The 12,570-nt window shown below is 45.4% G+C and overlaps 1 protein-coding gene across 4 annotated transcripts in view; it reads right to left on the reverse strand.

The window, feature by feature from the left end:
• The window catches only part of ZNF521 (zinc finger protein 521), a 1,002,654-nt gene that overhangs the window by 858,350 nt on the left and 131,734 nt on the right, over positions 1 to 12,570 (reverse strand). For all 4 annotated transcript variants that reach the window (XM_069620932.1, XM_069620931.1, XM_069620934.1 and 1 more), the window contains exon 2: positions 4,590 to 4,769. In XM_069620932.1, the coding sequence (XP_069477033.1) occupies positions 4,590 to 4,769 (180 nt within the window). The remainder of the gene's footprint in view (positions 1 to 4,589; positions 4,770 to 12,570) is intronic.

Below are 12,570 nucleotides of genomic sequence, written 5' to 3' on the forward strand. Positions count from 1 at the left end.
TTTCTCTCCCATCTGACTGTAACCAGCACCTAGATGCCCACAGGCTTCGTGCGCTCATATAAATGCCTAAATAAATAAAATATTCTGTTGTACAAAAATAATGGTGCGTGCATCAGTGCACTACACAGTCAACAGTGAGTGTGGGAAACCTCACCCCATGCACAAATGAGGTTTATGTTCTATGCCCTCAACTGTGGCACTTTAAATATGGCAGGAGTGAAGAGTGCCCCTTCCATTTTTTGGAGGATGCATTATAAAAATATGTTTATCTTGTGGGCTACAGACCATGAGTTGCTAATAGAGGTTGTTTACTAATTTAAAGATCATAAACCATGGTGGAATTGATGATGGATTGAAAGTGTGGAAATGAAGGGATATTTTGTATTTTTCTGTGATGATGGCAGGACCAAGAATCATTGCCAATTCCAAAGATTTTGTGAAGCACTCGTAGAGGGACATTGCAAACTGATAATGGAGCAAATCTGATGAGGATTTTCAAACATATCCTGGGCTGACAATAGAAAGATAGAAAGATGTATTGCTCAAAATTAAAGTGGGTACCTGTCACATTAGGCCTCCGTTTGCCCCCCTTTAAGAAACCCAAACTCCAATGTCCCAGAAAACATGCGAAGCAAACAGCTTCTTATGTTTAAGGGACCTGCTAACTTCCCTGAGCCAAACGCAATTTCCAGCCAAGAGAATGAAACAGGTGTGCTTTAAGCAAACAGAGGAAACACTACAACAACTATGAGTTTGTCAGTTAATTTCCTTTTGCAACTCTTTCCGAGGGCAATTAACAGAAAACTGAGTGGTCTCTGCAAATAAGGTGCATCTTTCCCATTGTTGAGAAAAATAAATAAAACTAACACAGCTTCCACACAAGAGTAAATAACATCGGGAGAGTTCAAATGCTGTGGTCTCCCTTACCTCTAAAACCAAGAACACCAAATACATGTAGGTGTGCCATTCCCCAACTTGCCAGAACGTCAAAGGCAGACAGTAGAAACCACATACAGCCCAAGCCAGTACAAGTTCAAAATGCAGTATAAACCTTAAGGTTACCTTTGACCAGAGAGATCAACTGACCCCAGTCACAGAACAATCAGAGGGTGCCACATCCCACATATGAAACCCATCGCCTTTGGAGGTGTAGGGGACAGCATTGAAATGGAGATGGGCTGAATATAGGTGAGATGTGCAGGAATGGCACCTTGCTTCATTTACGTGCGTTGTGTTTTTTTTCAAATACGAAGAAAAGTTGCACCTGTAAAATGCAGATAAGTTGCCTTCTTACCCGAGCGACAGAACCAGACTTATGATGCAATTTTTGACACAGACTGAACATTTTAATTGCATAGGGCCAAAATGCAAGGTGGCCCAATCAGTGGGTTTTGGACAACTGTAAATTAGCAGCAAGATGTGCTGAAAGCCAATTTCCTAAACTAAAACGTTCTACTTTCATATGAAAAATGATACCGTAATGCATTGAAACTGTTATTTTCAAAATGTGACAAACAAGAAAATAGGGATTCTGTGAAAAACAGAGAAATATTTTGGATAGAACAATATATTAAAAATCACTTCCTACAAATAGTGTGGAGCAAATTGCAAGAAATCCAAAGAGGTGGGCTAGGTCTTACATTACTTGGAAAACACAGTCAAGCATTTAATGAGATCTCAATGTATTCACCTGTAACTTCATAAACCAAAATGACATGCTTTTTCAAACCGTGGTCAGAACCGATTGGACTTTCCTTTCGCTAATATATGTCAAATACTTTAATAATAATAATTTAGCATTTATATAGCGTTACAAACTCTCGGGCATCTGAGCACCGCTTATTATTACCCATGGTGTGTGGTGTTCATTTATCGACCTCAGAAGGATGAAAGGCTGAGCTTTTCCCTGCCGGGATTCGAACCTGGGTCAGCAGGCTCTGCACGGATGTCAAAGCGAGCACTCTATTTGCTGTGCTATCGGACCGGCTGATGCACTTATAGATGCAAATCGAAGCCGATTGAAAATGTATTCAGTGTTATAAATATGTGAGATACTTTACAGGAAATACGGTTTAAATCTGCATGGTCAGATAATGTGGCTTTCCAAATGCTAGGTTTATTTCTTCTTCAGTGAGCCTGACAGCAAGCTAAACTTATGTAACACAGGATGTACATTGATGAACTATCGGGATTGTAAATTCCCTCTAAGGAGGGCTAGGTACTTATCCAGTCATCAAACAAGTACTTTGGGTACAACACTACAAAGTAATCTCAAAGTTCAAACCTCTGGTTAATGGGTTGCCCCACCCACATGGCCTGATTTCAAGTACTATTCTTAGAAATATATTGGACTACATTCCAGTATAGCTGCATCTTTGGCCAACGAGCTGATAGAAATAGAATTGGACCACATGGGGCAAAAGCCTGAAAATATATTTTCAAGGCATCAAAGCCCGGAACGCATTTTAAGATTTCACTTCTTGACATTAGCTTGGTAATAAAATCCACCAGATGTCTAACTAATGGAAGAGCAAACCGTATGTTCGCTACTCCCATTAATCATTAACTGAAAGGAAAGCCTGGACAGGAGGTTGCACATTCACAAGTCAAGAAATAAAAATCATATAAAATGGCTTTGGAAATGCAACACAATGTTAGACATGACGAAAAAAATGTTTTGATGCTGTGAGATTCTCCCAGACACTAGGAATCTAGGCACAATAACATGAACATTCTCAGCCCCACTCTGTCAAATGTGCAAGAAGGGGTGTGTTCTATAGGAGTGTCATCCTGTTAAGCTAGCTAATGGAAAGACTTCACTAGTTAAAAAAAAATTGTGATGCTAGTATGACAGTGTGTAAATATTAGACATTATATAAGGAGAAACACAACATGAAGCAGGCAGAAGACCTAGGATTCAGAAGGCTGCTGACCTCTGTACCAAATGGATGAGTGCTGTGCTTTGATAATATCTGGAGATAAATGGGCCTTGTCCATTAGGAAGTCTGATGCAGCAAAGCTTTCAACGTGAACCACACCATGAGGGCCACATTTAGCCAACATAACTGGACTAACTGATTGTCTCTGTAGAGACATGAGCCTTATGTTGTGGCTTCTTTAGGACAGCCAGTCTAGCTGGATTTGCTGGACACCAACAGCAAAGTCGCATTGGGGCACCATTTAAACCCAATGTCTTCATTGTAAATGAGAGAGCAGCAAAATGGCGCTTAGCCTGCTTCAGCATACTTCCTAGCACTGGCTCGATGCATTGCTGGATAAAAGGTACTGTGATGTAAACTAAGGATGTCCACCTATTGACAACACCCCTGAATAATAGCTGAAAGATTTATGTGCAATGTTTCTCCAGAGATGGGTTTTCATGTGGCTATTACCGGAGAGGAGGAACCCAGCACAGGAGACCAAGTAAATAAACGGCATGTACTCCTTTCCAGGGTCCCTCTAGCATAGTTTGTTAGCCAAGGTAATTTTACAGAGTCTTAATAAGGTGAGGTCAGTTAACTAGGGTACACATTTTGAAATCCAGTAGAGGCCAGATAGGAGCAGTACAATATGTGGCAGAGATTTTCGTGTGTTCCTATATCCTTTGAAAATTGTGAAGCCCTGCACCAAATACCTTTGATTTGCAGATCATCTCCCAAGGAAGCAGACAAGACATCCACCCCGGGTAGATATATGAAATGAGCATTCAGAGCATCCCGGTTAAGGTGTGCAGCCACCCGACATGAAATACAAAGACTGCATAAGGCAACGCAGAAATAAATATAAGTTGTAGTGAAAAGAAAACGTATGCAAAATGACCTTAAACCCTAATCAGCAACAAGCGTATAGTTATTCATGTATTAATCAAAATAGAGTAACCACGACTGAAATATCACGACAATCATACTCCATTTAGAATATTTTATTTATTTATTTTAAGTATAATCTGCACGTGGAACCCACCCGCATCTTGGCACCAGGTCTTTTAAACCTATGCACATTTTTGTGGGAGGAGATTGCCATTCAGGGATGGGGCTAATATAATGCCATTCAAATCAGCAAGGGTTATCCGATGACTGCAGGTTACCAACACATTGCTTTACCAGTTGTGCCCTTTTTTTCTTTACTGCTCGTCAGGACCTGGGGAGATACCAGACTACAACTTCCAGAACACACCAATTATTTTAATAAAGGTCCAAGACTTGATTTTGTCACGTGGGTAGCCGAAAAACGAGCATAGGAAACCAGCACAGTCAACGTTCGCAATCGGGTGCATCGGTTTGAGGTCAACTGCAAACGTCTTTCACCGTGACAAAAATATGATTTTAAAACTCGCACCACAGGAGAGCAAGACAGCCCATCTTTGCGTCCATCTACCTCACGCGGGCCCGCTCTGCCTCCACCACATACCAATTCACATTTTTTGCATTGCTGTTGTCAGTAAAATCTTTTCAGAGACAACACGTATTCTATTCTCCTAAATATGCCAGTGTAGGAGCAAACGCACTGTGAAGAAACACAACAAGAAATGCGAGAGACATCAGAAATAGCACCGAGCAAGGAGCCACCAAGTGATAAGTATTGTTTACCTGTCAGTTGACATTGATTAATCTTGTGTTCTGTGATATCGCTCAGCGACTCAAACACCTGGAGGCAGCTGTCACAGCTGTGCACAGTTTCTTCCTCAAGCTCCTCCCCCTCTTCCGGCCTCCTCTTGCAATCTGCCTCCTCGCCGTCTTCCAAGTTATCTTCTAGCTTGCAGTTAGAGTCTGAAAGCAAATCAAGAGTGTGACCTTGGGGCACTTTGCAGCAAATCCATAAAGCTCAGACAAAGCAGAAACTTTCCCCCTCAATATTAGCATTTCTTTCAACCTGCCACACAGGCGAAAAGTCCGCACACCAAGGCAGCAAGCCCCCTTTTCCCTTAAATCAAAATAAAACACTGAGCTCTGCGTGTGCCTGTATATAGAGGAAACCTTAGTAAATAGCCAACATCCTACTTTACAGAAGGTATTACAAGTATGTGCCTTTGATAAATGCATGTGTACCCCTTCATTAAAAGATTTACTTTGCCATGCACTCTGCAGGAAAGCTGCCAAAAGGCTATCTGTCACATTGATTTAATTTCGCCTAAAATATAACGTTCAGTCGTGTTGGGGGAGGGGGGGGAGGCTTAAAAGCAGAAAGGGACAGCAACAGTTCAATTAAATTGATTCTACAATGGGTGCTGGCCTCGAGAATGCAGGCGTTTTCAGGACCGGAGGGCACGTTTTAAAGAATAAAAAGGTAGGAGATATATTTGCACCACAGACGGACACAAAAAACAAAAACACAATAATATATTAGGACAGTACTTGTATGCACGAAGACAATGTTTGGAACAATCTAATTCCGTATGCTTTGAATAAGAAACTAAAGTATTTTTTAAAAAATATAGCAAAAATAATTAAATTTGAAATTAAACATCTGTAGGCGGTGTTACACGCGCTCTTACTGCGGTCTGCTCTCGTCGCTTTTTCAGGTATATCCAACAGAGACGCAGCATGTTGTATGTACCTTTCAAGTTCGCAGCATTTTAATAATAGGTTACTGAAGAAATCCGGATAAACTGTCAAGCTATCGTATCAAAAACAGTAGTCGTCAACGGTTCTGCCAGAACACAAGGCACGTGTTTGCATTAGGTCCCCATTAGTAGAGACGGGCATCCAGCAAAATGCCACGCACGGCTGACGCATGCCCATTTCAGTTGCATTTCAGCATCAGAACAGCAGAAATACTACGTGCAAGTGCCGACCGCTGAAGGAAGGACACTGAAGTCCTGTTCATATCTGCCTTTATTACAAAGACATGTTCACAGCACCACCGCGCTATAATCTTAGTTATATTCCAGACAAGCATCTCTGGAGGCCTTCGTATTTGGATGACAATAAAGTCCCATATTTTAAAGACACCTGGAGACGCTGGTATACTGATTTTTTAAAATGGCACATACTAAAACAGTTTTGGGGTGTTTTCACTGCACTGTAAACAGGAATTATGACAATTAATCAACCTCAAAAGGATTAAAAGTTGAATTCGCAAGAGCCATTTGTTTGTTGTTAACAAGTGGTCTTAATGTTGAACACGGATGTTAGCATCACGTGCAGGAGTCACTGGATCTGTCGGACCAGCACATTGCTTTATGCGTCACAATGCGATTTCTTATGCTAAATATACATTACAGGGTCGTACATGGAGAATGCATTTATCATTAAGTTGGACTCACTGTGGGAAGAGCATTTTTTGTGGATCTATGAAGTTTGTTGGACTTTTGCTGCATCTTTCTAACCAATGTTTACATTTCTTTTAACTGCAAAATGTGATGGGTGACAAGTGCACGCCTCAGCTGCCTCCCCGCCTTTCCATACATCTAGCCCCAAACCACCATCTATCTTTTTTGCAGTAAATAAAATGCTGCAAAATGTGATTCTACCAGTTAAAGAGGTCACACAAAGTGAGAAATACCTTTTTGGTAATGCTTCTAATTTTTGTTGCATTTGATGAATCTTCACAAACCCATCCAACGAAGTAAAATAGACCCAAACGTAATTTTCTGGAAAGTTTGGCGAGGTTCCATCAAGAGGGAAAATGTTATGAAGGGAGAGGACCATGCGTCCAGTCAGTTACAATCATTTTTAGTTTTCGCAATTGGGTAGCTCCACCTATACGGCAAACCTATTGCATTGCTGTACAGATAGGAGGAAACACAGCTTGCAGGTGTTTGGTTATTTACCCACCCGCTGACTGCCCATGACCGTACTAATTGATATGAAATGGCATTTAAAACACGCCTATACACAAGTGTTTCGAGGCGCGACGAGGCAAGGGAGGAGGGGAACAACGGGAAGACAGACAGCGATCTTACTAGGCCAGGTGTCATTCAGATCGCGCAAGTGCCCGGGAAAGGGAAAAGTGTGAGGGGAAAGGGAGAGGGGAAAGTGCAGAACAAGGGATAGTAAAAAAAATAAGTTAACAGCCGGAGGTGGCAAGTGCAAGGTAAGTGCAGACATAAGTGCTGGTACGGGGATTTAAGGGATGCAGAAAACAGTCCCCAGGTGCAGGGGTTGCCAGGGAAGCAGTGCAGGTGCGCAGCTGTCGATGCTTGGGCCCGAGATCAGGCAGGGTGGCCAGGTAACCAGTGCAGTTTCAGCCAGGAATTCAGCAGGGGAGAGGAAGCAGAAGCAAAGAGGAAGGTTTTGAGCTACTTCCAGAACCGGAGATGGTTCTCCTCAAGTTTCAGGGAGGTAGGAAGGCTGTTCCAGAGGGAGGCCCCTGCCGAAGAGAGAGAACTACCACCAACTCGTTGCTTGGAGAAGTGACTGACCCTGAGGGAGTTGGAGGCGGATGAGCGAAGCGCTCGGGAAGGAAGGTATTTAGGAAGAGAGAGTTGAAGGTATTGTGGCCCCAGAAGGCCTTGTGGACAATGCAGAGGGTTTTGAGCATAATCCTCGCAGCCACTGGTAGCCAGTGCAGAGATTTCAGTCCAGGAGGGATACAATCCCTGGGCTTGAGGCCAAGGACAAGTCTCGCAGTCCTGTTCTGGATAAGTTGCAAAGGGCGGAGAGTAGAGGCAGGCAGATTTAGATAGAGGCTGTTACAATAGTCCAGCCTAGAGAGAACCATGGCTCTGGAGACAGTGAGCTTCTGGGGGAAGGAGAGGAAAGGAAGAATACCTCTGAGGAGGTGCAGCTGGTAACGTGACTTCTTAGAGACGTCAGAGATGTGAGGAGAGAAGGAGAGTGTGGAGTCAAAGATGACCCCGCGGTTTTTAGCTTCTGGGTCAATTGCTATGGCCATACCCACCCATTTCCTGGCCAAAACACAAACCATGGGATCGCTTTGAGCTAGCTCAACCAAGAGGTAACATCAAACTATGTGCTGTAAGTGCCTGCCAGTGTTACTTCAAAGCAGTCTCTGAAGGTGTATAGCTTAATGTCATCTGTAAATGTGATACTAGTGTAATAAAAACGCCTTAACCAAATGTGCCTTTAGCCGCTTGATTTATAAGCAGCATACCTCCTTGCACTGAAGTCCTGTGAAAAATATGCATTTGGCAAGCCACAGTTTCGGCTTGTTTATGTTTATTAATTTTATATAGCGCTTTATACCAAAGCACTTTACAATAAAACAACAAGATACAATAATAGCCTAGGGTTGCGCCTAGGCATTAGATCATGGGTGCACAACATACGGCCCGCGGGCCAGTTGCGACCGCCATGCTGTTTTTTCCGGCCCGCGAGGCACAAAGACTTTCCTATTGGAGGGCGGCCCGCAAGCAGCATCGGCCGCCCTCCATTACGAAAGTCTTTGCTGTCTTCCGGGCCGGACAAAACACTGGCCGTCATTGGCTCAGCACACACGCACCACGTCACTCCTACGAACCACGTAGTGCGTGTGTGCTGCACCAATGGAGTGCCAGCAATACGGCTGGCGTGGCCAGTAAGGCTTGATGCTGAAAGGCATTTCAGCCTTGCTTGCCACGCCAAGGGGGTGTGTCGGATGTGTATGAATGTTTGTTTTTGAGTGTTTGTGTTGTGTATGTTGAGATAGGGGTGTGGGGGGGCGTGTCAGATGTGTATGAACGTTTGTGTTGTGTATGTTGAGATGCATGTGTAGGTGCATGCTTCAGAGTTTGTGTGCTGAATTGGGGAGTTTGGGTCTGTATGGGTGCATGTTTGAGAGTGTGTGTGCTGAGTTGGGGGGTGGGGGGGGTTCGGGTCTGTATGGTTGCATGCTTGAGTGTGTTTGGGGCATAGAGTTTGGTTGGGGGTGAGGGGGCCACGGGGCATAGTGTTTGGTTGGGGGTGAGGGAGCCATGGGGCATAGTGTTTGGTTGGGGGTGAGGGACAGGGGGCATAGTGTTTGCTTGGGGGGTGAGGGACAGGGGGGATAGTGTTTGCTTGGGGGTGGGAGCCATGGGGCACAGTGTTTGGTTGGGGGTGAGGGGGCCATGGGGCATAGTGTTTGGTTGGGGGTGAGGGACAGGGGGCATAGTGTTTGGTTGGGGGTGAGGGGGCCATGGAACATAGTGTTTGGTTGGGGTTGAGGGGGCCATGGGGCAATAGCGTTTGGTTGGAGGTGGGAGCCATGGGGCATAGTGTTGCACTCAAAGAGTGAACTCAATAATAAAGCTAAAACAGGCACAGTTAGGAGATGTACATCCTTTGCTTTTTTGAGGAAACCTGACTCAACGAAGGCCATACTCCTCTTGGGTAACCCAAACAGCAAACTATAGCAGTCCAAAATAACAGAATGTCCAATCAAGGGTCAATAAAATATATATAGTTTAATTAAACAGACAATATACAATAACTAAATCGAAATAAATGATAATGGAAAATGTGTAGTACGAAATGTAAGTTTGAAATGCAATAAAAATCGTTACCCCTCAAAAACATTCTTTTTCCATGTGTTTAATACAAATTGGGGGTTGAAAAGGCCTCCTGACATGTCCCGCCTACCGCCCCGCCCACTTTTACTTTTCGGCCCACTATAGCCCTCATGTAAGGTACTTTCGGCCCTCTGTCAAAATAGGTTGTGCACCCCTTCATTAGATAGACCTTTTCCCAGTCACTTATGTGCAGAGGTTATCTGAGCCTTTTGCAGCCACTATTGTTAATGGCCAGTTAGAAGCATTATGGCAGTGCCTGGCAAATACCAATTTCATGCCTACACAAAAGCCAAAACGGTTTGCATTACCAATGCTGGTTTAATTTGGTGCACACCTATCCAGTGATTGGTTCCAAATCTTTCCAACAGTACCCAAAATAAAGTTTAGAACATCTGGCTTCCCCCAATCTGTCGGCTCACAGGGCTGTTTGTGCATCCACAATGGATCTGCATAGTTTAGTACGAGTCACCCAAAAGGTCAATGAAGACAGCCAATCTGATTGGCTTAGGGCCCAGAATTTATTTTAAAATCACTGCCATTTTTATTAGAGGATTTTTTGCAGGAACATACTGAAGTCCCCTCGGCCTCCCTTCACACTAGGCAAGGTCACTCTGGAGAGGGTGCAGAGGGGGGGGGGACAGTTATGGCTGCACAAAAAAGCAAAATAAAATACACATTACACATTTGTTAAGAAGAGTTTTGGGGATCTTGGCAATAAGGTGTGGTACGAATCCACAGGTTACACTGAGACTTCATGATGGCCGACAGGTCATGTCAGTGGTGTCGGAATTGGTTTGTTTGTTTTATATGCTTGTATAGCGCGCCAAACCCAGAGTCATCTGGGCGCTTTGGTGCAAACCCAACTCTGACCAACAGACCTGTGGTCCAGGCGCAGGGGCTAGCAGCAGCCTCCCTCCCCGACACCCCCAGCAACTCCTCCCACTGAGACCCACCACAGCACTGGGCATTACTGCAGGCCTTGCCCAATAGCCACTTCAAGTTGGTGGCTGGGCATGCAATGTTAGCAGTAGGCTGTGCACTGGCCATATCCACCGAATGTGCCGGCCGCTGGCCATTCGCGCAGACTATGACCAGTTGTTCATAGACCTCAATGGGGAACTAGTGTGGCCAATTCACATGGTATGAAGGAACTGGGCATGGCTGAGGGCCATGCCCCAGACAAAGTGGTCACTGAACATTGCCTGAAGCCATGGGGCACGGGTCTGTGTATATACTATTAGGGCAAAGGGCCAAGTGGGCAGTGCCACAGGACATGACCAATGGGCCTACTAGGTTGCCCACAGAGGCCCAGAGAATGGATGAAGTCTATGCTCCAACCAATGTGGCAAATGGACATGGTCACATGCCATGCCCTGTGGTCAAATCTGTAGCATGGAAATGTGTGGACAGTGGCTAAAGTGTCCACTGGGCATAGCAGAACTCCCTGAATGACGCATCCTTGCCCCAGCCAAATTGGCTACTGGCTTTGGGTACAGACCTAGGATGCCTCAGAGGTGCCCAGCAAAACAAAGAGATGATGGCTGGAAGAATTGATCTTAATTCTCTGGCAATTGCGCTGAGCAACCCTCCAGACCAACATTCTTCGCCTGCCAAGCCATTACAGAAAGGGGAAAGACCATATGCAAATCAGGCTTAGTCCCACCCCAAAGGGGCAGTCCAGTTCGAACTGCTAGATCACATCCCTTCTGCACAAGACCACAAACATCCCCAGACATTGGCCTAACAGGGCGTCATCAGTGGGCAGTAGCTTGGGTCTATAAACCCAGCAGGCAAGGGGCCCACATCTGGTCATACCCGTCTCACTCAGGGTGACAAAGCAAAACAAAGAGGTAATGGTTGGAAGGTTTAGAATTGTGAAATGTCATAGCTGTGACTAAGTGGTCACTGGCTATACCCGGAGGCCATGCCCAGTTGACAATTCCAGATGGCTTGTTGTTGCTACAGGCACTGCCGAAATCTGGACAAAGAGGCAGGCTATTGGGGTATATACTGTGCATCATTACCGTTTGTATCGTCTCCAGGCACTCTGGAGGATCTGAATAAAAGGTGGATGGGTTAGATTAATGGGCAGAGAAGGAGAATGCTAAGTACCCGGTTACTGTGTGCAGGTCTGTTGCTTAATGTTTTAAAGCCACGGACCACGGCCATGGCTGTGCAAGTGGCTTGTGGTGGACATGACAGCAGTCGACGCTCAGCATTCCGATCAGGTAGAATGGGAGAGAACAATGTAGGCTGATGGCAGAGTGGGTACTGGGCAAGGCTGGCTGTGGGCACACTAAGATGGCTCACTGCTGCACGGGTAAGGGATCAAAGTCCAGAACCAAGAATAGTGGTAATTGGCCTTGGCCAGTGTGGGTTGCTCAGAGGAACCTGGGGCATTGATGAAGTCTACAACTCCGTCAAAGTGGCCTTTTGGTCTGGGGACAGGCCACTCCCAGTGGACACAGTGGCTTGGATCTCGGCCAAAATGCAAGCTGGGGATGTAGCTAGGCCCTGTTAGCATTACGAAAACGACCATGGCCACAGGCCATGCAGTTAACACTTTGGTGGTTGTGAGGTTCCCAGGGAATGGGCAAAGATAACGCAGCAGGGAAAAAAAAAAAAAAACTGCCCATAGCCACAGGACATGCCCAATGGGCCATCAGGTGTTCGGTGGTGCCAGAACATGGATGAAAGCCCAGCAGCAGGACCCACAGGGCCCGACTCAAATAGGCACAGTGCCTAGCCACAGACAAGCGAGTCGGCTCACATATTGGGAGAAGGGTGCCTGGGACAGTGCCAGAAGCCATGGCCCTTCAAATTGGGGATCGCTCATGCTCAGTTAGTACATTGGATAGCTCTGAGATGCCGGGGTATGGCCCCAGGAAACTGGACCACCGGACATGGAGACAGGCCATGCAGTGGTCCATTTGGTGTCTTAGTGTGCTGAAGGCAGAATGAAAGGCCTGGCCAGCAGGCAACATGGTGCCACTACGCATGGCTGAAGGCCATGCCTAGTGGTCAGATCAGTTGCTCTGTTGTGCCCAAGGCCAATCCCAAAAGTGCCAACTGGTGATGGCTGAAGGCAATGGACAGTAAACTATTACAAACATAATTCAAACAAACCTTTATTAAAAACG

Source organism: Ambystoma mexicanum, chromosome 5q (assembly GCF_040938575.1).
Source record: "Ambystoma mexicanum isolate Mex_15411 chromosome 5q, UKY_AmexF1_1, whole genome shotgun sequence".
Classification (NCBI taxonomy): domain Eukaryota; kingdom Metazoa; phylum Chordata; class Amphibia; order Caudata; family Ambystomatidae; genus Ambystoma; species Ambystoma mexicanum.